Source organism: Cygnus atratus, chromosome 4 (assembly GCF_013377495.2).
Source record: "Cygnus atratus isolate AKBS03 ecotype Queensland, Australia chromosome 4, CAtr_DNAZoo_HiC_assembly, whole genome shotgun sequence".
NCBI classification, from domain to species: domain Eukaryota; kingdom Metazoa; phylum Chordata; class Aves; order Anseriformes; family Anatidae; genus Cygnus; species Cygnus atratus.
This window is the reverse complement of record NC_066365.1, coordinates 16,614,845-16,642,843: the sequence shown is the minus strand read 5'-3', so window position 1 is coordinate 16,642,843 and position 27,999 is coordinate 16,614,845. Positions and strand designations below refer to the sequence as shown.

Here is a 27,999-nt window from a genome sequence, read left to right as displayed (position 1 = left end):
CAGGCAGGTTTCCTTATGAAAAGAAACAAAGACTCAATAGCAAGAAGCTTCATCAAATAAGGAAATCTCTTTTCTTCAAATATTCTGGTAGGTTAAGATAATTATGCTTTGTTTCTATTCTGTTTTCTAAAAAACCTTTATAAATGCATTTTATTTTAGGAAAACGTTCACTTTAAAAAGAGAAACCCTTTTTTTTTTTTTTAAAAAAAAAAAAAAAAAGGGAAAAAGTTGGGTTTGCATCAACTTTGAGACACGACTTGTTAAATCAAACCAAGCCAGATACCGCTGTGGTAAAAGGAGAAAAAAATGTTATACCGTAAGTTCACAGTGTGGGTATTATTCCATAAGTTTGCATGAAATGTGCTTTGCTTCTGATTGAAGCCTGAAGCTGTTGTTTTAAGAGAGATGCTCTTTGGAACCTTTCAGGAAATGCTGACCTGACTGCAGGGTGTACTTCTCCTGTGTAACAAAAGGAAAAAGAAAAAAATCTGGCTTTTGCTGGCAAGGAAAACTGGCTTTACTTTTGTCATCAATCAGCTCTGGGTTAAAGAAAAAGGATGCCTCTTGGGTGAACTCTTAAAATTTAACACATTTCTAGCTGAAGGACTGGTTTTCAAGAGCTATTGACAGCTATGGAATAATTGCAGATAAATATTCCTAATTAACTACAGTTTCAATCCAAGATTCCAGAAGAATTCAGTGAGGAAACTACAATTTCTTGATCACTAATGAGAACTTCCATTGTCTTTGTGGCTGTAAATCAGTAGATTAGACTGCTTTTCTGAATTGGGGTAGTTGTTAAAGAACCTGAAAGCTTAGATCCCATTTTCCATACGATTTGAGGATCAGAGCTGAAATCTTGGAAACCGAAGTAACTGTGAACAGGTGTCCATTATCACTTGAAAATGTGGCTTGGATTGCTTAACTGAAGGATATGGAAATGTGATTTTTTTTTTCCAGAAAATTAAAAAATATTTCTTCTTACAGCCATTTTACCAAAACTTTGGTTTTGTGGGTGTATTGGAGTTCTGGCATTTCCAAAGAAACCCACAAAACGTGACATGAAGTGGAAAGGTGAAGCACCAATTTGTTAAGTTAAAACAAAATAGGCCGTTTAAACCTATTGAAATATTTTATTTCAAAATAGATTCACGTAAGTGATAGAGTATCATACACGGATACATGTCCTTATTCTCATGAAATCAATTGATCTAAGTAAAAACTTGCAGTTAGCTATGTTTTCTAGGATTTTTTTTTTATTATTATTTTTGGTTGTCTTCAGTTGTTTTCAATTCTTTTTTGGAAGAAGAATTTCATGACCAAGTAGATAGTACAGTATTAAATGTAAAAAGCCTTCCTTTTTCCATCTGCCTCAACTTCTTCTGCAGAAACTTTGCTGTAATTAATATTTTTAAATTCCTTTAATAAAGAATTGGCTAGCTTAATGGTGAAGGTGGATTGGCTGAGATTAAAACATTGTGTGTCTCAAAAAATTGAAAAGATATTTGGAAACTTCCTCTAGGAGATTTTTTCAATTGAAGTAACTAAGAAAGCTCAGGCTTTTCAAAGAATTAGCAGAGGCCTCTTTTCTGATAAATCAAGGAAATGCTAGGTGTTTGACCAAAACCACGTATTAGAACAGCAGTGGTGAGCTAAGTGGGACTCTGTAGCGTGTGTTGATTTTATAGTCAGTGCTAACCTGGAGGAGGAAGGAAACGGGGGGCTGACTCAGGGGACTGGTCCCTTCCTGCAGGTCAGTGCTGACCAGACTGATAGAGAAAAGCAGAGCCTGGGGGCTGGTACAGGAATTTTGATAGCTGTTAATGCTGCATGTTTTAGAGGTGTGTGTAGAGCTTTGCTAATCAGTCTCAATACCAAACCAGGTTGCAGTTATTTCCTGGCTTCCTTTGGAATGGAAACCATAGCTGAAAAGTAGTCCTGCAGAGCAGTGTTAGTTCTTGTCTTGATGGGTTTTGTTCAGCCTAGGTAACATCCCGAGACGTTTTTTCTCTTGCACCCTTTACTTTTCAGTATTTTATCTGAAGTGCTGCCTTGATACAACCTACCTAGGAAACCTCATTTGAAGAACAGGGAGAGGGCTCTGCAGGACCATGAAAATACAGCAGTAGGCTTGTGGGACACAGATGGCTCTCTTCTGTCCCCCATGTACCACACTCAGAAGGGAGGACACCTTCTCCGTTGCCATCTCTGCTGGAGCTAATGAAGTTCAAGTCCACCATTTAGCGTGGTACTAACTATCTTCTGCATGGGTGGTTTCTGACAGGGAGGGCAGGAGAGGATCTCCAGGTCAGACTGGATTGTTCAGGCCCCATAAAATAGCCTTGCTATCTTTCAAGGGTTTTTATAAGATAGGGATCTAAGTTGTTGTTGCTGTACTTTATTACTTAACAGCTCCTCTCGGAGCGGTGGACTTCCATTGCGCTTGGCAGCTCCAGCTGAACGGCTAGTCTGGTGGCAGATGAATGTGGGCGTGCTTATATAGCCCTGACTAAAGATAAAATTGCAAAACACACACGCTGCTTCTCATTCTGCACCTCGGTCTAGCTAACTCTCCTGTTTGTGAACGCAGCTTACTCACTGGTGTGGCTTAACCCTGGCAGGCAGCTTGGTGCCACGCAGCCTCTTGCTCGCTCTCCCCAGGTGGGAGAAATCAGAAAGGTAAAGGTGCAAGAATTCATGAGTTGAGATGAAAACAATTTCCATGTGTAACGGTTTCTTAGCAGGATGAATGCCATCATTTCTAGTGTCCCCTCCTTCCTCCTCCTTTACCCCAGCTTTTGTTGATGAGCCGTATGATGTGGAACCTCTCTTTGGCCAGCCTGGGCCAGCTGTCCTGGCTGTGTCCCCTCCCAGCTTCAGGTACCCAGCCTCCTCGCTGGCAGGGCAGGCTGAGTAGTAGAAAAGTCCTTGGTAACTGCAACGGTTAAAAACATCGGTGTGTTATCACCACTATTTTCGTCAAAAATCTAAAACACAGCATCACACAAGCCTCTGTGAAGAAAATAAACCCCATCCCAGCCAAAACCGTGAGAGTAACAGAAGTTCATGCATTTTATCAATGGAGAAAAAGCTCATGCTTAATTAGAAGCATGCTAAATCCTTCACCGGTTTGTGATGTACATCGCAGGTCTGTGCACATACACTGGGCTCCAGATTTCATCAGTGTCAATCACTGAGTGCATGTGTGTAAACATTACATGTGAAGGAACAGCATTTTTCATGTCCAGACCTAAATGGATAAGCAGAATCTAGTCTATTGCTTGTTTTAATGACAGCATATTAAAAGTTGTTTTTTTTTTTTCTGTGCATCTTATGCTGACTCTAAGCCAATTCAGAAGCTGTTATATCTTAGTGTTATGCTTCAACTGAGTTTAGTCTTTCTGGAAACCCTCTAAATGCAAAGCAGTTATTGAATTAGATCTTTAAATGAAGTAAGTTTAGCGCAGTAAACTTTAGCTGTTCTCTGGCTGCAGGTTGTCCTTGTTCTGTGAGCTAGTTTCCTGCAGAAAGGCTCTGTTCTTGGGAAGCATGCAGCTACCTGCAGTGTAGTACAGGGCTGTTGCAGCATGCTGTCTTTGGGGTCAACTGCTCTTTCTCACATCTACAAAACTGAGATGGCACTTACTGAAATGAAATGAAATTGAAGGTCATGGTCAGCAGGTGCCAGTCTGCCAGCAAAGCTGCACATCTCAGCTGTCCAGCTCAGCAATTAATTTTTAGGACTGGCAATTGTAAGAGTTTAATTTACTCTCCAAAGAGCAAGCATATCTTCAGGCCAGCTCAAAAGCAGATTTGCCATCTCCATTTTAAGAAAATTGAAAACACTTTTGGAGCATCTGACTTCCTAAACCTCTGCAGGTCAGAGCACGCTAGGGAGAAATGGTTACTTAGGGAAAAGCCTTTTTCTTTTCTGTGCAGCATGGAATCGGTGTCTGCATGAGTCACAGCATCTCTGAAGCAGCAATGCATGCTTGTCATCTGTTCTCCGCAGTTTCTCTTTGGAGCTTGACAGGGGATGATGCTTCTGTCACATTGCGTGCTGGGGTTTAAACAGAGTGGTGGAAACTTCCAGAGAAGTTTTGCAAACACATTGGGTTCCAAAGGATTTTTGGCATTTGTGGTTACTTTGTAAGAGGAAGCAGACTGCCGTGTTTTCTAGCACTGAGCAGAGCATTCTGTCTGTCTTGCTCTGTTGCAAATAAACACGAATGAAATGTTATGCATGCCTGGAGAGCCTTGTGATACAAACTGGGCAAAATTTGGGGATTTCTGAGGAAAAGGTGGGTTTCTGACTCATTCTCACAGTTCTTCTGGAGGTGTCCCGTAGCACAGCCAACTAACAGTGGTACTGAGAACGTGCGGGCTTCTGTAACTACAAGCTACTGCGTTTAGCAGAGGGAGGTGGTGTATTGTGGAAGGGTGTGTGGTGTGGTGTGGTGTGGTAAAAATCTGAGTGTCTCACGCAAAAATAACTTCCCTAATGCAGACTCATGCAATTGCTTCTGTGGAAAACAGCTGGGTCTTCAACAGGTAATGCTTCTGGAGGAGTGTTGATGCAGTTACTTAAAGGAAAACTGTTCTCTTCTGTAGTAAATGGTGTTGGTTTGTGGAGATAATTTTAGACGTTGGTTCTTTTGGAATGTAGTTAGAAATTGAGGTTTAACACTTACGTTGTGTTTTTTTTTGTTGTTTGTTTTATTTTTTGTTTTTGCTTTAAAATTAATTTCTTTACAAGGAAGAGTGGAAAGCAAGGGTACTTTCACTCCTGTGTTTGTATCCATGTCGATACATCCACAGAAATAAACAGGCAGGACAGGCGGGCCCCAATACTCCTGAGATTTTGCATTAGAACTAATGATTACTGTAAAAACTATATTTCATATTGAAACTATACCATACTTACTGCTTATAAGAGCAGAAGACTTTCAGAGTGCCTCTGGATTTCTGTCCTGGACTGTCTTTGGGAAAGAATCACCTGCACAAACACGGAGACTGCATCCAGGTGGATGATCTAATGCACCAAGTACACATGGACCTCCGAACTCCACTGGAGAGGCTTGGCAGTCAGTGTGGTTAGGTAAAGTTACTGATTTACCTTGATAAGAGGGAAACGATCAAAATAGCAGCCTGAGGGGCTGGAGTACTAATGAATGTAGAAGTGATAATTCCTGTATTGTTTTTTTTTAACTTTTAGAGTGAGGAGCATATAGGTGTATCTTGAAGGTAAACCCAGCTACTACTCGTTTCCTTCACAAGAGCAGAGCATAGTGTTTCCATTGCCAGTCATCGTTTTGAGGCTTTCTTGGTTTGTTTAAGACTGCTTCTAAGAGTTGTGGCACCTGATTTGCAAGATGATCGGATTGTAATTGTTAATTATAGAGGGAAACAGTGTAATTGTCTTCCTGTGGGTGGAGTTAGACACTTTTCTCTTGGAGATTACAGGTGGCAATGCATGCAAGATTTTCTATAAAATAGCTCTGGAACCAGATTAAGAAATAAAGGTTTTTACCTTTAAGTTTGCTACTGTCTTCAGGTAGCATTTAGCTTTTAACAATTCTAGTCAGCATTTTGATTCTGGATGCAATTTCTTAGCAATCCTTTATTCCTCTTTCAAGTGTTGTGTGAATTGCAAACCAGATATTAGGATTTTAAGTGGTTTGTTTGGTATGTGTGAGTGTCAGCTCATGGGGGGGGTGGGCAGTGATACAGTTTTTAACAGGTGACAATAAAGAAAGACCGTGAAGGTGCATCCAGTCAGTTTAACAGACGGGCTCTTGCCTTTATGCAGCATTTTGTATAAGTCATCCCTCAGCAGATGACAAATATCGGATGCCACGGACTGAGCAGTAGTGAGAAATCATGATTTGTCATTAAGGAGAAATCATTTCTTCTTGCATTCCCTCCACGTGCATCTTAGACACTGGTGAGACTAGATTTTAAACCCCGTGACATGTTCCCTGGTGATGAGTGGCTTGAGTTTCTGTCTGCTTGGGATGGTGGCATTGGGGCAATCTTGTTTCTAACATTTAAAGCAGATTAATTTGTCTGCAGTGCTATGTGCAGTCCTTGTAATTAGAAAGCTCAAGGCAAATGCCAAGTGGCTGCAGTATTTTTTTGTAAGGCACTTAGTCTGGGTGAAACATCTGTTTCCTTCTCCCTGCGGCTCATTTTGGTGGTTAATATGATTCTAGTGAAATCTCACCGTGACGTGTGCTGCTGTTCAGTGAGGACCTTTCAAACACCTACGTGAAAACTAATTGCAGCTTCTGTCATTCACCATTTAAAAAAAAAAATCCAAAAGTTTTGTTTTCTAAAATGGCAATTGCTAGTCTCAGTTAAACCTGTGATGAGAAGCTGTGGCAGAAAGTACATAAAAACATGGGATTATTTGGCATTGTCCATGCCATACATGCTGAGAGACTGTTGTCTGCAGATATGACTGTTCTTCTGCCATCTGTTTCTGTCCTCAACATGAAGGGTAAAGAGAGTGCAGAGCTCAGAGGGGAGAAGCCTATATAAAGATATAATGTTTATATTATTTTGAGTCTCTCTTCTGCATGAATTCACGCTTTGGTCTTTTGAGTGCCGAAAATTCAGGCTTGAAACACGCTGTTTTTTTATGAGCAGAGATAAATTTCCTGTACTTCCATAGTCCGTTAAAAATCCAGATGCTGGTGAGTAACAGTAGGGGGTACATGCCATCCAAAATTTCAAACCAATTTTCCTAATTTTTGCCACTCCCAGTGGCTGGGCGCAGCACCCTCCACTGTACGGAGCAGCTTTCGCGGTGCTTGCAGTGGGGACAGAACCTGCTGCTTCGTTCAGGTCGTTTTCAGGGCCAGGCTCCCTGACACACATGAAAAGCACCTCTGTGAGCCAGGCTGACCTCTGGCTGGGCTAGCAGGTTGAGCTGAGGTTGAAGATGTTTTGGCAAACAGAGCCTTTTTTAGAATTAATGTTCTTTTCCTTGGCGATCAGACTAACTCCTGTGTGTTTGTTAAAGCTCCTCTTTGCAAACAGACTAATACTACTCGATGCAGCTGACTGCTGTCAAACACAGAGGTGTTTTTGTCAGTTCCTGGAAAAAACTGGCATTTCATTTTGTCTCCACTTCACCTCAGGCTCACTCAGTTGGTGTGAGACTGTAGGTCTGGCGAAATCAACAGGATGGTTGTTAGGAGGAGTTTTCCCATCCCTGGCTTGCTGGTACTGTCTGCGCAGCTGAGATGCTGCAGCCGTGACCACCTTCAGTGTTGACTTCGGCTGCTTTTTTTGGCACTGGCACGGATGGGGACTGCTTTCACAAGCACGTCTATCAGATAGCACAGTACAGTAGCATCTCTATATTTAAGTATCAATTGCAGTCTGTAAAGCAGTGTCTCCAAAGCCACCAGTCCAACTTAATAAGACAGCTCTCGCAACAGAGGGCAAGAAATGAGTGCTTGTTGTTAGGATGCCTCCAGCTGTGATGGTAAAATCTCCCTGAAGGAGGTAGAAATACCCATGGCGTGAATTTCTTGTTATGACAATGCTGGTTCAAAGGACAGAGTAGCTCAATTAATTTATTGTCCCAAAATGTGTTTAAGATGCTTCACTGACAGGTAAGATTACAAACCAGAAAACTAGTCAGGAAAAAGAGTCCCCTAAAGAGAGACCCAGTATGTTTGAGCAAATACAGCTATATATGCACATATATTTTAAGGTCAATGTTTGAAGAGCTCTTCACCCAAAACCTGAATCCGATGCTGCTTATAGAAATGAAATTGTGTGTTTATCTAAGCCATTGGGATGTAATTTCAGTTTAGGCCATGTTAGCACAACTAATCCTTTCAGTGATGTTCAGCTTCTGCCAATTCAGTCAATGGACTAATTGTGTGAACCGAAGCATACAAGCACAGCAGGGCTTTATGTACTGCATCTCACCACTTCCTGACCCTGTCTCACTGCACACTACCTTCTTGCAGTCCTCTAGCCAGATCTGTTGTAGAGTTAGAACTGCCCAGCTTAATTTCCGTGCTCTGACAAGCTCCTTTACATTGCAGGAGGCCAACTTTTATAGTGCATCCATAGGAAGCGTCTCCACTACAGCCTTTCACTGCGCAGGAGGCAGACTGAAGATGTAGGCAGCTGGCAAATGTGAAAGCAATGAAGAGGTGTTGTGAGGTTGACAGTGCTTTTTATAGTACGTGAGTTTTCTGGGAAGGACATAAGAAGGGAGATAAACAAGAGATGATTGTGGCAAGCTGAGAAGCAGCTGTAGCAGACCAAGATGTTCCGAAGAGAAGATCACTGCAGAAAGGTAAGGATGCCAACTTCGTCCTGTCCTTTTTCCGGCTGCTTGAATATTTTCTTCAACATCAGCAATTCTTCCTTTGAAAACACTGATGTTTTCTGGAGAATCCTCTAAATACTAAATAGCCATCCAGCATTACTTTGAGAAAAATAATGGTAGTATTTTTATAGCTTGCTCTAGTCCCCTCAATTCCTCCTCTATTTTTTTTTTAAGTAAATCTTCAGACTGCTAAAATATTGATAATAGCTAAAATATCAGGAATATCACTGGATAATTGCTGCATACAGAGTAATAGGCCAGCAAGACACTGAAGTTGATAAAAAGTCCTACAGAAGTCTTTGACTTGACACTAGAAATAACTCTGAAAAGTATGTGCTTTCTTAGATAAACTGTTTTTACCTAGGGGTCTGCCAGAAAGGATGTCTGACTAATGAGGCTACAAATCTCTGTTGCAAAAACCTGTCATAATGGAATGCAAGCATCCAAGAGGAGACTGGGATGGGCTTAATTTGATTGTGTTCGAGTTTAACTATGCAGTCTCACAGTGTAATCTAGGATGTTACTCAGCTTTGCTCTAAGTCTACTGTCAGACTAATAAATGAAGAAGTTCCTTTCATAGGTCCGGACTTGTGCCAAAACTGAGGGATTTTGAAAATCCCACTGGTAGTGTTGTCAGCATAATTGTTTTTAATGTAGCTTACGTCTAGATCAATATTGATGTTAAGTCATCTAATTTTTCTTTCCTGTTTTTAACCACTCAAGGAAGTCTTATTAAAAAAGAAAATTAAAAAAAAAAAGATTATGCTCAGAGTTTTAGCTTCCCTTATTTTTAAAAATGCCTAGGTTGATTTTCCCTAAACCTCCTCTTTGGTTTTTACTCCTGGGCAGAGAGCATATGTGGAAAACAGAGTAGTATGAGGCGTTGTTGCAAGACCTTTTTTTAATGTTATGAGAAACCAAAGAGGGCTTTAAAATGATGATACAGCCTGCTGGATGGAAACAAAGCTTCCCCTCATTTTGAGTAAGACTTGATCTGAATGCTTCTGAAAAACCCTGTCTCTAGTTCTTTGTGTTTATGGGAGCACCTGGGAGGATATGTCACACTGAAGCAGAGTTTCAGCAATTGGCCTTGATAGGATTCTAGTTTCTTTCTGTATTGTCACCTGTTAAAAACCTTGTCACTGTTCCCTCTTGGGTTGACACACACACACCCCAAACAAAATACCTGGTTTGCGATTCGTAGACTCTAGTAGGAGCTAGTTCTAGAAACTAGAATTGCTGCTCCAGATCGAGCTTCATGTATTTGAACAGGACCATGTTTGCCACCTGGTGTTTTGGAAGAACATGCCTGGAAGCTGAAGCGTGTTGTATATCCGTGGGACTGCCTGCCTTCAAAATGTGTGCGCTCCAGGAGCTGAGAACTTGGAGGGCTCAGCATTGCTTGGATGAGCTGAGCCCTTAGCACCTGACTGGGAAGTAACAGATGATGACTTCCTGGTAGTCCTAAAGCATGACAGACTCTGAGGCCTGGATTAGGTTTTTCATCGGCAATGGGCCTGGTCATGGTGTCAAAATGAAGCATGTGCGTGCAGGATTGTCTGCATAAGGGTCTTAGCACCTCCTGGATGTCAGCACGAGCATCTCACAGCTCTGAGATCCACCAGAGCAGTTGAGAAATGACAGTAAATTCGTAGGATGCTCTTGACAGTGCAGACTGACTGACCAAATTCTAATGTGCCTGAACAACTGTCCTTGTCATTTGTCTTTCAGGTCCGCAGGCTCCATCAGACACCAGCTGAGCACGTTGCAGCAGTGCAGGTGTTACCATGAGGATCAGGAGGTGTCCTGCCTGCTCTGCAGCTTGTCTTCTGGTCCTGCTAGGTAAACACCAGAGAGAGCCCAAAATGCGGGCAGAGCATCCATTTTAAGAGAGCTGACAAGCCAGTTCCTGTCCATACATGCATCTGTGGAAGAGTACTCCAAATCCAGGGGCCTCTGTGGCGCTGCATGGATGTAAGAACTGTTGCACCTCTCGGCTTAGACTCTGCTTTTTGAGAAATGATGCTCCGACGAGGGTTTATTATATTTCTGCCCCGACTCGTAGGCCTGCTGGTGGTGGCCTGTTGCTCCGTGTCTATCGTTTACATGTTGGCTTGCACACCCAGGGGTGACAACGAGCAGCTTGCCTTGCCCAGGGTGCACGGTCCGACTGCGAAGGAGGGGTACGAAGCTATTCTCCAGGAGCGAGAAGAGCAGCACCGCAATTACATCGTCAGCTTGAAGAAACAAATTGCCCAGCTGAAGGCTGAGCTCCAGGGCAGGAGCGAACAGCTTAAGAACGTGCAGGACCAGTTCCCAGACCCCTTGGATGTTCGGCTTGATCCTGGTAACCCAGAGAAGGCCCAGGCTAACCTGCTGGCTTTCCTCCGTTCCCAAATAGACAGAGCAGAGGTGCACAGCGGCGTTAAGCTGTCCACGGAGTACGCGGCCGTGCCCTTTGAGAGCTTTACCCTGCAGAAGGTGTACCAGCTGGAGACGGGGCTGACGCGCCACCCAGAAGAGAAGCCCGTGAGGAAGGATAAGCGAGATGAGCTGGTGGAGGTGATCGAGTTAGCTGTTGGGAATCTGAACAATCCAGAGGGAGACAGCAACGCAAAGCGCCGCGTGTACACAGCCTCGGACTTCATCGAAGGTTTGTGTGCAGGCAGCGGGTTGGAGTCCGCGTGCGTGGTGCTGCTGAGGGGGTGCGGTGTGGCAGCACACGTCTGAGACGGCGTTAGTGCTGTGAGCCAGCGAGGCTGCCTTGGGCACAGCTGCAGAGTGCCAGCTTTTCTGGGGAGCTGGACTTGGGGACAACAGAGCCTGTCAGTTTCTCGTAGTGACCACCAACGCGTGCTTTGGGTTCTCTAGTCATGGTCACTTCAGAGCTGACAAAGCAAGGAATAAATCATGGGCTGTAATCCCACCTCTGTCACCAGTGTTAAAGTTGGCACTTCCAGTTCAAACCCAAACTCCGGTGTTGCCCTCACTCCACCTGCACAGTTCCACCTGAGGCAACGGGGCCGTGGTGAGACAGGTTCTGAGGGCGGCAGCTGAGGAGCTCAGGAACTCAGCTGATACTACCTGTAGCCTCAAAAGGGTATGGAAACCTTAACCTTTAAAAGGGATCTCCCATACTGGGGGTGGGTTCTAAACTGAGCCCTTGGATTCTTACATGAGGTGACACGTGGCTTACCCATTCAGCAGTGAAGTAATTGAGAGGGGGGGAGTCCTGCACGTGGCTCAGAAGCCTTTGAGTTCTGCAAGGAGTTAAACAGACACTTGTCTTCACTCATACATATGATACTGAGGCAGTCAGCGTGGATTTTTAAAGTGTCACTTCTAACAACAACCAGTTTTTACATCCTGCCTTCTGTCCCTCTGTCTGAAATGCCTACTTGTTTCCAGCCAGGTGCTTTTTCCTAGCCAGAGGCACCAGATGTATTCCGGCAGCTGTGAAGTCTGAGCTCTGAGTTAAAAGGACAGGGATGTGTGCAGCAGAAACACATAGGACAAGATTTCACAGATCTTGTTTCCAAGGGCTCACGACTGTTTCTTAGCGACTAAGGAAGCTTACATCTTGTCTTGTAATATGGCCGTCCTAGTTTCACTTCATGGGAACTGTTACGTTCCCTGTTTGTTCAGTAATGTTGTCTGTGAGAGAGATTTAATCCACAGCTGAGCTAGCTGAGTTTGACAGAGGAGGAGAAACTTGCCTTCCTGATCCTGAGATGATCTTGCTGCAGACTCGGAGGGCTTGTAGGTAAGACGCCCACCTTTTATGGAATGGCTGCTTTGTGCTGAACACAAGCCCCTATGCTTGTCCCAAATGACTACCGATTTTGCTGTTAATTGTTCTCTTCACCTAGCTTTAATGAACAGAGCAAGATGCATCCTCCATGTGATGACCGAACTCTTGCTGTTGTGCAGTGGCCAGTTGTTCCCAGCTGCTCTGCATGTTTCTCTGGTGACCGTAGTGTGCAGAGGAGCAGATTCCTGAGGCCGTGCCAGGTCACACCTGCAGGTGGGCAGGTGCCTCCCACAGCCTGGGCACGAGCTGCACGACTGGAGGCCCTGCTGAGGCAGGTCCTGGTCTCAGCATTTCTTCCATGCCAGCCAAATTCTTCTTGCTCAGAGATGGGACAAGGGCATGGGCGGAGAACTGGCAAGTTCTCCTGTCTGTCAGCAGTTGAGTGCAGCACGGGGCTACTTGCTTCTAGTCTGCTTCCTGCTGCTTGCTCAGTTTATCATTTCAAAATGTTGCCACTGTTTATTATGGGAGCTGTCGTCATACTCTGAGGATCTGAACAAGCACGTATGAGTGTTTGGCACCAGTTGCTTCACAGGGAGAGGCTGAGGAGAAAGGAGGAGACATTTCTTGCTGTACATTGCTCAATATTCCACTGAAGTTACCTTTCTCTTAGAGCCTGCCTTTATGCACACACAACCCAGGGGCTTTGCCTGCTTACCAGTGCTGTCCTTGAGGAACAAGGCAGAAACTGGTGTGCAGGCAGGCGTTTGGAAGGGATGCATGCTGCAGCTCTGCAGTGCTGGCTCTGTGGTTTGTTTTCATGCACTAATTGCCTCGTTGACTTTCACATTCAGTAATGAGCGAATTCAGAAGGAGGGAGCCTCGCCTGCAACTCGGTGTGAGCTCAAGAAACCTTCCTTGTGTCCTTCCCTGCAAGGCGGGTGCCTCTGTAAATGAAAGGTAACAAATCCTCATTCTTACTCAGCTGTGCAGACTGATTTGTTTGCAAATGTAGGGATCCACGCATTCAATCTGGACACAAAGAGCTGATTTGGCAGAAGATCTCCCTGCAGAGTTGCTTTGGAAGTTTGTCACCTCTTGGCAGTCTTTCCCACATCCTCCATTCTCCAAGAACAGCAAAAACTGCAGATCAAAGCACAAAACAAGCTGTGTATCATGAGGAGAAGAGAGAGGGGTTCCAATTCTGCATTTCACGTATCAGTTGGACTCAAAACTTGCTTTGGAGACAACCCCTGTGTAACAAGTTAGTAACAGGCTGCATTTCGTGGCAGCTTCTGGCTGCTTCGCACCAGTTGAGCAACACAGCAACCATGAGTGGTGTTACCCAGCCAGCAGAGCCAGCTGTTTCCATTTTCTAGAGCTGCCCCGCATAGCTGGAGCTTTCTGGGAGACGTGACCCAGTTCTGCATTGGAAGTAATAACACTTAACCCTCTTTTTATCATCCAGATGCTTTAGAAACAACAGCACACATGAGCTGCATGCGTCCCTTATGTTAAAGGTGGGGTTCCTGCTTTTGTCTTCAGGTTGGGCAGGTGGAGGGATGATACAAAAATCAGGTAATCGTGGTCAGGGATGGATTCAAAACCTGAACTGCTGCTGTTGATGTGAGACTTCTTTGTTTCTACCCAGTTCAGCAAAGCCTTTGACACCTGCTTTAGTCCTTTTTGCTCAAGTGTGCTGCTGATCCTGACTATTACTGGCATATCAAATGATGCAAGTAAACCGTGTTTGCTTGAGGCTCTTGTGTGGATTTCTTTATTCTTGTGGCTGGCACCTGGTGCCTGCCATCACTTTTTCAGTGCTAGTTCATTGCTAACATGTACCAATAGGCAGAGTGATGGTGTGCTGCAATAAACTTCATTAGGGTCTGTAGCTCTTTTTATTTTCTCCATGTTGTACCTTTACTCTTTGCAGAGTACTTCAGTATTCTTCAAATTCTTACATTTAAGGAGAAATATTTTGTCTCTGTGGCTGTGATCCCTAAAAATAAGCGTATCCTCTGCAGTTTATAGATAAAACTACTTGTGTGTGGGAATTAGACTGTGACCTTACTACCTTACATCAGAGCTAAACTCCTTCTCAGCAGATCTGCAGTTACGTGGAATTTGGCTAGGCTTCTCAGACAGTTCTCCTTCCAGGAGTAATAGCTGACACGTGGTGGAATTTTCCATTTTTTCTCACTTAAAACCAGGAGAACCACACCTTCTCCCTGGAGCCTGAACCACATCCATCTGGCTGCTGCTCTGCTCCACTTTGCTGTTCACAGAGGCACTTGGGCTGTTCAGCTGCTCTGAGTCTCCCTTCAGCCACCCCGTTCCTCCCACTTCTACACCACGTTCACAGGTTTTCTGCCACAAGGAGTTACTAAGAAACAACGTGGAAAAGATCCTAAACAGGCAAAGGATTGTTCTGTTTCCAGTAGAAAGCCAATTGCTCAGTGGGCAGAATAGCAGGTCTGATCATTAATTTATATAATTGCAGCAGAGCTGTTATAGATTTGGAAGTCATTCATTTTCTCAGAGACGAAGGTAATAATTTGAAGACTCTGAAAAGCCTGAGCAGTGTTACAAAAGTGAATGTAATCACTGTCGGAGGATACTCTTTCACAATAGGAACCGTTCCAATAAAAAAAAAAAATCTGTGCGTTGCTTCAGAAGTGCCCTGTCACAGCACTGTCAAATATGCTGCATCATAAGTTTTCTACCTGAAGTGTGTGGCAGGCTAGCGATTGGAATGCTAAATGAGGTCTGAGACAAATGAAGAGGAGTGGCTTCACCTTCTCAAATTGTCAGGTACTGGGGATGGGCTACCTGAGGTAGTTTCTCCCAGGAAGAAGACAGGGAGAAAGGAAGATGCTCTTCCCTGAAGGATATGATGCTGTATTTCTCTCTCTGGAGAGGGAAGACCACTGTAGTATTGAATTATAAAAGCAACAATGAATACTGATAAATCCTAAAAGTGGTTCCTACGGCATCCAGCAGAATATCAGCAGTGAGCACCGTTCCAGGGACTGTTTCTATTGGCAGTGGAAGACCATGAAACCTATGGTCTGTGGAACTGAGGCTGAAATTGGCATTCACTGAACAGCATTTTGATAAGATTGCATGACTGTGTGCTAGCTCTCACTTCCATATAGGTCTCTGAAGCTTGTTTGCCTGCCATGATGAGTAGAGATTGGGTATTTCCATTTCTTCAGAGTGCCCTAGGAATTGCTGTTCCAAAGACTTTACATTTACTGCTCTTTAGTCAGTCCTTCAGCCCAAGTCTCTTTTTTTGCTCTCACTTGTCCTTTTGCTTCATGTTAGGGCTAGTCTCTGCTGACCCAGGGCTTCTGGTCACTTACCTTTTTATATTGGGTTTCCACAGGGTTTTTTTCTTGCCTCTGAAAGGAGCAGTGCAAATCCTGAAACACAGCTGCTGCAATGGAAGCAAGAGGTGATTGATTGATTAACCTTCTTTTGCCCATAGTGAACATCTAGCCTTTCCAAAGTACTCTATTTTCAGGAACAACCTTTTCAGGAAAGGTTTTTTTTTTTGTTTTGTTTTCGGAGCCTTTTTCTTCCCCTCCTTATAGTTTGTTTCTTAAACTTGAAACTGTTTGCATCTTTGAGTGATGTAAAAATTCCCAATGGCATAAGTGAAGCCGTGCCTTCGGAAATGGAAAAAAATCTTGTGAAAAGCAGGATGTTCTGCTGGGTGAGTCTCCACAGTGACTCAAGACATTCAGGCTCATTTCCAGGGCTTGCTGTCTGACCTTGGGCAAAGCATTTTGTTCCCTGTTTCTAAAAAAGATGCATAACTTTCTGTCAGTTTAGGTGCTTATCCTGTAAGAAAGGAAAACAAGTGGTGTAAATGTGAACTGAGAATAGCTGTGTTTAATTACGTGCATTAAACTCGCATACGGTTCTCTTTAAGATAAAATGTTAGGATTATAAATTCCTGGATTACCACCTTGCACAAAGAAGCCTTGCCTTCACCTAGGTTGCTTCTCTTCAGCAGTACTAGAAATCTTCAACCAGAACAGAACTGAGGTGTTGGAAGAAGCCCCTGCTGATGTTTGTATAGTACTAGGAGGGGACCCTTGGGTCGCCACATGCAGTCTGCTTTAAGCTGCCTCTTGTTTATTTGGCAAAGCTCACCTCGTTCCTCTAATACAGTATATATCTCTGGGGAAGAGGTGCTTATGGGGTTATTGTTTCTTGGCTGGAATAGGAGAGGATGTAGAAAAGAGTTTTAGATGTTGCCTGGTAGATATTAAGTTGGATAACTTAATTTGGATCTTTGCTGTTATGACGAATATTAATTCACTATGTCAAACGTAAAACATTCCTATCCATTTCTCTCTGGAGAAAATGCAAATTTAATTTATTTTTTTGTTTGTTTAGCTTAATAGCTTTTAGTCAAAAGGCTATGTTACCCTGCCACAACACAAACTTCTTTGGCAAGACCTATGTTCAAAAACTGTAAATGAGTGCACCCAGCCATACACTCAGATTGGCAGCAAGCTTTCTGTCAGAATAAGCGAGAGAGCTGAATTGAAAGCCCCAGTTTCCATTCTCTGACCACCAGGAGGAGGAAGTGCACAGACTGTTTGGTCACCATTCAGATGATCTCTAGTGCAGGTTCAAGTTCAGTAACAGATGTAGTTTATGGTCTGTACCTTGGGCAGACTGTATAGAAAAAGCTAGGGGGAATCAAGGGCACAGTTTTACAAGATTGGCAGCAAAATAATGATGGATCTGCTTTCTCATTGCATTCGTCTGCTATGCTTGAGGAATGGAGCATTTCTTGGATAAGCTTCTTTTAAAAGTAAAACACGGGGAATAACATAATTTTTCTGCATATAATACTAACCAGCTGAAGTCCTCACTTAAGAATAAACACTTAGACAATGGTAGTGAAGATGAGGCAGTCCACAGAACTCGTGCTAGATAAAACCACACCTCATGAATCTGTTGGATGGTCTGGGGACACCAATGTAAGACCTACAATGCAAGATGAAGAGCTTGTATCACTTGGCCATTCAGAGGAGACTTTGACCTTGACTGCCACAAGAAATTTTTGCAGAGCCAATGATCTACAGGTCAGATGCACAGGAATGTTATACATCAAGGAATAACTAAGATGAAAGAAAAAAAAAAAGCTGTTGTTTTGGTTAAGCTGTTCTTCATAACCAGGTGAGAGGGAAAAAAAAATCAAGCTGAGGCATTTTCTTCCAGGTATGTTTTCCTTGACTCTTGAATTTCTGAAGAGATGGAAAGCAATGCTATTACACTATTCCGCTGATGAAGCTGTGAGTATTTTTACAGCAGGTGTAACTACTTAGAGCTAGCATTTCATTTTTCCTTCTTAAACCTAGTGGATCTCAGAAAAAGCTGTATGCACTGCAGGCCCTGAAACGTCATGTTGATCAGATAAAATCTCTAGCCTTTTTGCCAACTACATTGTGTTTAAAGTATTGAGAGAGGGAGTTAGGAGAATCTTATCAAGTAGAGATAGAGCGCTGACAGCATTAAACTAGGATGCTACTTAGTGTCTTTGCTAACTGTTGTGCATTGTGCAAGTTAACTAAAGCAAGAAGCCTTGGGCCCCTTACCAAGGTCAGTCTCTTAATAGGAGTGTGAGCCTATCTTCAGAAACTGGCAGAAACTGGTCCTGCGGATGGGCAAGAGCCAAGGAGCAACTGAGTCTGCGCAAAGACAAGAGGTCAACTAGCGGTGACGAGGAAGAGTCATCAACCTTCATCCCCACGACCCCCGACGACCACCACCAGGAGACACTGCGCAAGCGCAGATGGGAGGAGCTTATGGAAATGACTTTTTGGAACTATTTTTAATATGAAGCGGGGACAGGTCATGAATATGTATAGGCACATTGTGAAACTTCATGCATATGTAAGTCTTTGCTGCACATAACCAAGGCAAATTGCCACGTCAGGTGCGCACGATTTTGGTGGGACTACCCCCCGTGCTGCCCAGCGCTGAAGAAACATACCTACTTTACAATCTTACTGACTATGGAGTCCATTTTCCGCAAGTCAGCATCAGAATAGTATTTCAGTAGGACGTGACCATTACTTTTACAGTTCATGCCAGCTGTCAGCGTGGGGCTAATTTCAGCCATGGAATGTGTTAAAAGCTCATTCTGTCTAGGAAATAAATACATCCAAAAGTACTGACCACCTAGTATAGGAAATCCTGTCCAGAAACGTGTCTGTGGACTTCCCTTACCTTAGCACCAGCTCTGATGAAGCAGCTTAGCCACATCTGGAGTTTCTTTGAGCAGAAGGTGCAGAGCACCTCCCAGAAATGAGGAAATTAATGTGTTGATCAGGAAATTGTTTTTCTGAGAGATGGCTTAGTTGCTCACGCTGCAGAGAGGCAGGTTGCCTTTCGCAATATCTGCATCGCCATTACCATGCGTGCCGTGTGCTGGGGTGGAGGCTACATGCCTGCAGCGTGCCGTTGGATCAGTCTGAAAGCTAAGGACAGTATGTCTGCTGGGTTATACTGTGTGTGAGCAAATGGTAACCTTCAGGGGTTTGTAACTCAGCCAAGGCTAGGAGCGTGCTCATCAGAATACCAAATGAGTCCTGCAGCCCAGGCTGTGTTGCTGCCAGAGTGACCGCCTCCTCCAAACGACAGCAAATTGCACACTGATTTAATAGTAAATGTCTCGTGCCTCTGCTGCTTTTTCAGGTGAGGTGTAGCACATTAAGACTGCATCCTTTCTCCCCCTACCCCAGAGCCTGTCTTTAATTCAAAAACTTCTCTTTTGTCTTCACGCAGGGATCTACCGCACAGAAAAAGACAAAGGCACGTTGTATGAGCTGACTTTCAAAGGAGACACGAAACATCAGTTCAAGAAGATTGTTCTATTTCGGCCATTTGGTCCTGTAATGAAAGTCAAAAACGAAAATCTCAATATGGCTGACACACTTATTAATGTCATCGTGCCCTTGGCCAAGAGAGCTAGCAAATTTCGGCAATTCATGCAGAATTTCAGGTGGGTCTCCGTTCCAGCGCTGCCTCTGCTTTATCTTGCTTATCTTACTTGCAAAGTAAGATGCAATTTCAGGAATTATCAAGGCCTCCCTCGGTAAAAGTTATGCTACTTTTACATAACATCTCACTGTGCCATTAAGAAATCATTTTTGAGATTACAGAGACTGAAAGGCATCTTAATGCACTGTTTAGCAGTAAAAGCAATTGTATTTCAGTCATCAGGGTTTCTGATTTGCATGTACCTGGCTTATGTGTCTAAATCTGGTTTGTTGGGGCACACGCTATTATGTGGCACTTGTGAGGATATCGTGCCGTTAGTAGCAGAGGAACACTGCAAGTGGAAAAAAAAGGAATTTAGTGCTCCCAGACACTTTGCCAGGCCCTGTTTGAGAAAGAGATTAAGGCAATAAGAGGCAGAAAGGAAATGTATTTGAAATTCAGGATAGCTAGTTTTAAACTCCTTTTCTTTTTCAGCATAGAGGTGCTGTTTGGAGGGAAAACTTAATTGAGATATAGTTTTACATAGCTGCCCAGAAAAGACTGTCTTAGCAACAGATACTGACTCTTGCAATGGGATTTGTTTTGCTAATTACAGCCATCTATAAATAGGCTCCTTGTCTAAATTAGCCATCTGATAAATGCTTTTTTGGGATGGGAAAAATCACCCTCTGGTCATGCTGATCTCTCTGCTGATGATAGGAGAAATCTTGCTGACTAAACATTGTGCAAGTGAGGCATGATGTCTATTGCTAGGTCAGATTGGTTGTACCCTTAGGCTGTTGGTTTGATCTCCAGTTGATATGAGATTTTAGGAAATGTTCCTTAATAAAATGCCAAAGCTCTGAACTTGGAAATATCTGTTATAAAAACAAGGTTAAGAGGTAGAGGTCATATAGCTTGTTAAAAACCCTCTTCTCGTTCTTTTCATATTCTCTGAAGTGATACATTCAATGCCTGCCTGATCGTTCTTGTGGCTGAATGGGCTGTTTGAGCAGTGTCCTATTATTATAGCAAACGCCGCTGAGAGAGTGGATGATAAATGTGCCTCAAATATAGTCCGGGGTCCCTTCTGACAGGCAGTGAGCCCTTTTGTCAGGACAGAGACCCTCGTCAGTGAGTCATGCCCTCAGGAACGCCTTCCAAGATCCACCCTACTCTGCCTTCAGCTGGTGCTGGTTGCTGAAGAAAGCTAACTTGCAGAACAAGTCGTAAATCTGTCTCTGTTTTCTAGGGAAATGGGCATTCAGCAGGATGGGAGAATTCACCTCACTGTAGTTTACTTCGGAAAAGAACAAATGAATGAAGTCAAATCTATACTTGAAAATACCTCTAAGTAAGTATCTGAATGGCTGATGTACTGTTCAAACACAGCGTTCGTACCGTGAATTGGAGGCTAATTAGCTGCCCAAATTTGTAGCTGCGCCAAAATGTCCTTGACTGCATTGGAGAAAACATTCTTTTGCTTCTATCAGATAAAAGCAGCATTATCCTGACAGTCCCAGATTTGCAGTTTCATGGTACTGGTCTCTAGGGCCACAAAGCAGATTTTACTGAGTTTACCTCAGTGCAGCTTTTCTTTCAAACTGGTAACAGTGCTCAGGCCCAAACTTTCTTACTGCTTTTGAAGGTGTCTCTTTAACTGTTAGGACTGAAGTCTGACTCCCAGAGTCAGGTGCAGACAATTTCAGCAGAGCACACAGGACCTAGATGGTTTTGGCCATCTAACCAGAAGATCTTGGCTAGATCTTTTGTAGCCCTTAGTTATAATCTCCACGCTGGAAGAAGATCCTTATATAGACACAGTAATATGACCACAGGTATTTTATATCTGCCTGCTGGCAATATTTTTTGTCTATCTAAGCCTTGTTGGGATTTTTGTGAGGTCTGCCCAAGGAAAGTCTCTGACAGGAATACTAGCGTAGTAGTAAGGGAGTCAAACTCTGGATGTAGACATAGTGGAAATCTCCTCAGGACTTTAAGAGGTCATCTCTTCCCCTAAACCGCTCTGAAAACCCCAATGCTGTAGATTTCTAGGTAAGTTTTTTCATATTGGGTTCCCACCCCCAACTTGTATTAGAAGCTGAAAGGAGAATGTAAGTTGCTGACTGTTTTCTTTTTCCTAGATCAGCCAACTTCAAGAACTTCACCTTTATCCAGCTGAATGAAGAATTTTCCAGGGGCAAAGGATTAGACATTGGAGCTCGAGTCTGGAAAGGAAGTAACGTTGTTCTTTTTTTTTGCGACGTGGACATATATTTCACAGCTGAATTCCTGAACTCTTGTAGATTGAACACACAGCCAGGTACCGCTGCTCATTAAGTACAGAGCCTTTCAGCAGGTTTTTAGATATTGCATAACAGCCTCACCAGAGTATTCTAACATTTGAATTGGTAATGAAGCTGCTGTAAATCATTCTTGAAACTTAGAGAACTAATTAAGACATGTATAAAAATTCCATTGCTTCTTGGCTTTCAAAAGGTTACAACACCCCTGCACCCACTGTGAGTGAATTCCTTCCCTTCAGTATCTCTGCTTTCTGGAACCGGATCTTTGTGTTGGTTTTATCCTCTCATTCTCATGCAAAGAACATAGGCTCAGTTGAAAACTTGTATCACTTGGTCTGGTTTTTGGAAAGCATCTTGGAGGAGCATGAAATGTGTTTTATGCAGCTTTTTAAAAAAATAACTTGCTGTCGTTTCCAGGAAAGAAAGTGTTTTATCCTGTTCTCTTCAGCCAGTATAACCCCAGTATAATATATGGCCACCAGGATTCCATCCCATCTTTAGAACAGCAGCTAGTAAGTATATGTTCTTCTGAATGCCTGTTTTTATTTGGACAAAGCTTTCATTTTTTAAAAAGTGCATGTGCTATTGGGTAGCATTTCCCTGTTCTTTCTGCACAGTGAGGTGCACAAGACATGTACTATGTAGACGAAATTAACTGCAGCGGTCATCTCACTGTGAGTTCTGCAGTTGTTTCCCAGGGAAATATATCGGTACCAATTATTTTAACCCTTGTTTGAGATTTTATACATAGAACCTGAGAATTTAAACTCTGCTTCTCTGTCAGAAGGGATTTTCTAATTAATAAACAACTCCTCCATGGCATGCTTTTTTTTTTTTTTTAGGATGAAAGTCCCTGATGTTGCTTTCATTTCCTCTTTGCACTGAATATTTCCTTTCCTTGCATGATCAAAAGCTGGTGCTTGCCAGGCACTGCATCTGTCAGGGCTCGTCATGTCCCAGACTGGACACTGTCACTGTTTGAGAGTCAAGAGTTTGGGGCTGTTGAGAGCCCAGCAACAGTCACAACTGAAAAAAAAAAGTCACTAGGGGGCCGAGTCCAATCTTCTGGCATTGCTACAGCCACCTCATGCAATCCATCTAGAAAAATGAAGTATGAGTTTGAAAACTACACCCCAAATATTTTTAAAGTTTTTTTTGGGGGGGGGCTACTGCTCCCTGTGTTATACAACAGGTAGCCAAACAATCTTTTCTTTCTTCTAAAATATAGCATGCTCTAGACTACTGATGTAGGGAAAAAGTTGTTAAAGATCAAGACTGCGTAGCACCCAGGGATTAAAAACAATTGCATGAATGAGAAAGTATTTTTTAAGCCATCACACTTAAAATTTATTTTTTTGTGTTACTGCAGTGTCTGGAAAATTCTTCTCATTGGTTTTGTCTCAGAGGGAAACCTGTTCTGGCAATACCATAGAATTCGCATTAGCTCTTCTGTCTGATGAGGTCCCATCAGAGGTCCTCAGGCTTGCAAGCACTGTGCTCAGAAAGGAAATACTGCTCGGCTCACAAACTAGCATACATTCCACAAACTGCATAGTCAGGGCTGTGTAAATATTTATAGCTAATACTTGAATCTTACAATGTGATGCTTATTTCAGAAAGGCTTCTTGATTTCAGGAAGTACTGCCAATCGCATTTTTATGTAGATTTTTATATTTTCAGCCCATATTAGTTGCTGGGCATGAGGTCAGGTCCCTGCCATTGAAACAAGACAGTTAGATCTCTATCCCAGTATTTGGGCTGCCGAGAAAAAAAAAATCCTTCAGAAATGTTTGAAAGAAATTGATTTGTGAAGCAGCCACTTGCACTAATGGGAAATAATAATGCTAATGCAAAAGAGTAGCTTGCTGTAAGGGCATCGTTACGGAGATTCCTTGTCATGGTGCAGACCTGACAGATACAATCTTGTTTCCTTCTAATTGGCTTCTGCAGTGGCTTGGATTTTTCAAGGAGAGAAGAAATGAGAAAAGAAAGAGAGCGACAGGAGCAGTAAAATAAAAATAATAATAATAAAAAAAATGATTGCTAAAATGACAAGGAACAAAAAGAGAGAGGCATGAATGAGAAACCAGGAGAGACTGTTTTGGAAGAGGATTTTTTGGTAAAGGAAATGCTTGGATTTGTAAATCCAGAAATGGAAATCCTGCCTCATCATCTCCTCTAACATTATTGCAAGTGAAGCCAAAATTTTCAAAAATAGCTGCTTAAGGGTAGGTTTGTAACCACCCCTTCAAGAGCATGAAGTATAGCTGACATCCTTAAAGGGATTTAAATAGCTGTCCAGTCTCTTGAAACTCTTGGATGTCTCACCATATGGGATTAGGTCACTCACACACATGAACTATGGCCGTGGTGATGTATATGTTTATATTTGCTTTTGAAAATGATATGCGTGGCCTCTCATGGCTCTGATTTTCTTTCTATAATACACTATATTTTCACAGTGCACCTCAACAGTGTAGACCACGCCTTCATTCTGACAAAGGCTTTTATAGCTTATATATTCACCACCTAATGTTTTTGGACTCCAGTTTTAGCTGGATTACAACAGTTCTGTAATGAAAAATATTCTTACCACTTTCCAAATTTTTGTCAAAGTTAAGGTAATCAAAAACTTGTCATTTGTGCAGTCAGATTAGAACATCTGTTTTCTTCCAGAGCTCTTGCAGTCCGCAATCCAGATGTCACCATCTGCTGTACTGCAGAGTCTGGCTTCCTGATTTACCAATATGTTTCTTATACCTGATTTGAATCGTGCAAAAACTTAATGATTTTGGAGGATGATTTACCTCCAAAGAAGCAAACTCCAGAGAGCGGTGGGATATTTCTCCACTTGGGCTACAGCAGCAGCAGTGGAGTGAAACCTGATCATTCTTAATCAGGGGGGTTTATCCATGACAGCTAATGACATGGCTGCTTTTCCTGGCAAAAACATGCTATGAAATATCTACAAAAGCTGGTAGGTGCTTTAGGATCAACAAAAACATTACATGATGTATAATAAATGGGCAGTTGCTCCTATTTCTGACCATGTTCAGCGACTTGTTTCTCTGCTGTTCATGCTGAAAGCATTTCCGCTCCCATATAAACATTCCTTTTCTCCCATGCAGATTATTAAAAAAGAAACAGGATTTTGGAGAGACTTCGGTTTTGGGATGACTTGCCAGTACCGATCTGATTTTATCAACATAGGTAAGAAAAATATACTCAAATACATCTGCTGTTTTACTGAAGCTTAGAAGATTGTGATCAGCTTCCCTTTCCCAGGCCAGTGTGGCTGAGTCTCTATTTTGCAGCAGTGATCTGGCTAGATGCTCAGACTGCTCCCAGGTGCCATAGAGATTACCAAAATCTAAGCACTTTTTTAGTACAAATAAATCCGTTTTGGCTGGTGCTAAAGATTTGAGGTTGAGGAATTTGAACGCTTTGTTGTTGGCTGTTTTAAAGGGCTGACTGGAACTAGAGAACAGCTGTAGTGCAACGAATAGCATCACGTTGAGTAGTGGAAGGTATGCATTTGTAGTTGTTATTCTGGGTTTTCTTTGTGTCAGGTGGCTTTGACCTGGATATTAAAGGCTGGGGTGGTGAAGATGTGCACCTGTACCGCAAATACCTTCACAGCAACCTCATTGTGATCAGAACGCCCGTCAGGGGGCTCTTCCATCTCTGGCACGAAAAGCGATGTGTGGACGAGCTGACCCCAGAGCAGTACAAAATGTGCATGCAGTCCAAGGCCATGAACGAGGCTTCTCACGGCCAGCTGGGGATGCTTGTATTCAGGCAAGAGATTGAAACTCACCTGCACAGACAGAAACTGAGCAGTAAGAAGACATGAAGCCAGAAAGGTGGGCAAAAAGCCTCTGAATGGATTTTTTTTATTATTTTTTGTGAAAGGAGTTGCTAACTAGAAAAGATGGGATGAGACTGAAAGCCAATGGGGATTCTAGCAGCCTGGCAGCAAAGCAGATGAGGGAAGTTCTTGTCCTCACTAATTCTGGCTTTTCTTAATAGGGCTTTTAAGTTCTCCATTAGCCTGACTGTCCAGTGCTTGCTCCTGGGGGAGACTTGAACGCTTGATGAGATTCGAGGTCATGGAGACAATGAACATTACGTGAATGCCAGTGTGCTACAATAACAAATGGATGTGCTTCTCTGTGGAAGTGTTTGTAAGATGTGTGCGGTTGTTTAAAGGATTGACCCTTTGGTGAACCGATAATAACGAGTCATTTTCTACATGTCTAAAAAGGGCTGCTGTCAAAAAGTATGGTTTTCTTTCTGAAAAGAAAACCTGATTGTTAACGATGGTTAAGCTGGAGTGACCAAAAATCTTTTACCCTTACGGGGCTGGGATGGGGGAACAGCAGCAGTTCACTTACAGTTGATTCAGAGACAAGAAATCTCAGTGCTTTCTAAAATTCAGAAAGACAAAGCCTTGCCAGTCAAGTGTGATGTTTCAAAAATGCTGCAGGTTAGCATTGATTCTATTTTGTGGACAGGGAACGAAAAGCAACGAGCCATGTCTGTACCACGTGAATCAGATGGTGTATTCCTGCGTTACAGTGCTATAAGTATCTCAAGATTCATTTTTAAATGGAGTTGGTTTTGCTTGAGAATTATGTTGTTATACTTGCGGTTTTCTAATTCTAACCTTACTGGGAAATAGTACAGCCTTCCAATGCTGGGAAAATGCTCTGCAGATCTGTTTTTCCTGTGAATGGGAGCTGGGTTCAGATAAGTGAAGTGATGTTACTACAGAACCTGTGTGCTGGACGAAGCTTTATGCTGGAGAAAAGGAAACGCATTTCAACTTGCAGTACTGATTTAACGGGAGACTTTAAACTCTGAATGCCAGATACCAAAATTAATGAACATTTTCTGCCTTTATACCAAAGTTTTCCTTCTAAACCAAATCTAGAATCTTGCCCAGGGCATAGCAAAGTTTTTTGTAATTAAGAAAATAAATTTTTATGGTGGATTATTGGACCCTGCAAATTATTTTATGGTAATTATAGGTGCATCCTAAAAATTAGTTGTGTTAATAGATGTTTTTTTCAGTTGTCTAAAACTGTTGAAGGCATGAGTTATTGCTGTTGTAAAGCACTTTCTTTTAACGCTGACTGCTGTTTCTCATTTTAATCTTTACTAGCTAACAAAAAATGTATGGTTTTGGCAATCCCATTTGCTTACCTAAATGCTGTTTCTCCCAGTGGTCTCTGTTTTACAGCTTCAGATTAATTCAGGGCGGTCTGAAACTAGGTTCTAATGTGTTCTTTGGCTTGTAAAAGCTGAGGGAGAAGGATACAAGCTAACAATGAGCAATGAATAAAATGCTGCTTGTCCTGCTGCTGAGCAGTAGGAACAGTGCTTGTGAACCTCTCTAGAAAGCATTGTGTGCAGAACCTGCAAACAGAGAACGTGCCACTGTTAGTACTTCTTCCCTTGATGTATGTTTACATGTCTTTGCCTTTTGTTAGATGCAAGTGATCTTCATTGCACTTCTCTTGCAAAACACCAAGCATGTCCCAAAACAGTGCAAAAATAGACGAAGATCTGATGGAAAGAGAATTCTGTATGTTTAAAAACAGCCCCCAGTGCATCACTTACCACAAAAAAACTTCAGCAATAACTCAAGCAGGTCCTCCAAAGAACATTTTGGTCTCCAGCATGTATGATGAATTGTTTACAAATGAATCTGTTTTGATGGAGAAACCTTACAAATATGACTGTACTGGGAGGAGCCAGGTGTGGCTTGTTGAATGCATAAGAGAGCTGTGACAACGGAGCTGTTGCAAGGTGACAGCTGTTCCTACACTCCCATTTAACCTGGATTTGAAACTGGATGATGCATATGGTAGAAATTTCATCATTGTAACTTGCCTTGAGCTTGGCCTTTCCTGTTTCCCATGACGTTTTCCATTATCTTCCCTTAAGAAGAAGACCCCAAGACCTGAGCAGTGTAGTGTAACTCTGTGGTAGGCCCCACTTGCAGAGCAGGGCTGGACCAGTGATCTCCATAAGTCCCTTCAAACCTCTGTTAGTCTCTAATTCGAAGCACCGGGCACCGGTAAGTTCAACACATCACTGCCCTGGATACCTCATCGAGCCCCTGTCAAAGTTTTACGTCTTATGTTTCTAAGAGGTCTGTTGTGTGTTGTGATTTTGCGTGTCCTTTCCCACAGAGATGCCAGGAGTTAGACTGTCTGAGCAGTTCCTGTCCTTTGGCTGCAGAACCCAGTTTGGCAGGAGGCGGGATTGAGTCAATGATGGAGAGAACCAGCCCCCAGTCATTGGCCACCCTGGTGAGAAGTGCAGGAAAATCTAATCCCAGCAGAAGTCTGGTAGGGCTTGCTTAAAGGTGGAGGCTGCACTGACGTGGGAAGGTGAAAAACAACAGAAGAAAGGGAGGAAGTTATTGTTATCTACACCTCTATGAGAAGTGTAGGAGCTGTGACGGATCTTTCAGGCCAGTTAGATGAAATAGAGCATCCAACAGAATTGTTGTTTATGCCAAGCAGCTCTCTACCTTCCTTGGCCTAGAAACAGCTTGTGATCCTTCCCAGAATGGC

General features: G+C 42.9%; 1 protein-coding gene across 3 annotated transcripts; it reads left to right on the top strand.

Annotated features, from left to right (window-relative positions):
• The first annotated feature begins 2 nt into the window (after positions 1 to 2).
• On the top strand, positions 3 to 26,407 carry CSGALNACT1 (chondroitin sulfate N-acetylgalactosaminyltransferase 1). 3 transcript variants are annotated; one of them, XM_035538192.2, is made up of 10 exons: positions 3 to 87; positions 8,064 to 8,320; positions 10,085 to 11,006; positions 18,915 to 19,131; positions 20,362 to 20,463; positions 21,254 to 21,432; positions 21,833 to 21,927; positions 24,544 to 24,625; positions 24,985 to 25,278; positions 25,445 to 26,270. In XM_035538192.2, exons 3-9 carry the CDS (start codon positions 10,373 to 10,375, stop codon positions 25,266 to 25,268), a joined length of 1,593 nt encoding a protein of 530 aa, XP_035394085.1. In that variant the 5' UTR covers positions 3 to 87; positions 8,064 to 8,320; positions 10,085 to 10,372; the 3' UTR covers positions 25,269 to 25,278; positions 25,445 to 26,270. The 3 variants fall into 3 exon arrangements, with proteins under 3 accessions (XP_035394085.1, XP_035394075.1, XP_050566340.1); XM_035538182.2 differs by having other exon boundaries at positions 24,985 to 26,407; XM_050710383.1 differs by lacking the exon at positions 3 to 87 and adding an exon at positions 4,228 to 4,301 and having other exon boundaries at positions 24,985 to 26,270.
• The last annotated feature ends 1,592 nt before the right edge of the window (positions 26,408 to 27,999 follow it).

What these genes read in the sequence shown, in the direction of transcription:
- CSGALNACT1 (XM_035538182.2), top strand. Translation starts at nt 10,373, where the DNA reads ATGATGCTCCGACGAGGGTTTATTATATTTCTGCCCCGACTCGTAGGC. An exon ending in TAGATTGAACACACAGCCAG is followed by an intron (nt 21,433 to 21,832) that starts GTACCGCTGCTC and finishes TGTCGTTTCCAG; the next exon opens with GAAAGAAAGTGTTTTATCCT. An exon ending in CATCTTTAGAACAGCAGCTA is followed by an intron (nt 21,928 to 24,543) that starts GTAAGTATATGT and finishes TCTCCCATGCAG; the next exon opens with ATTATTAAAAAAGAAACAGG.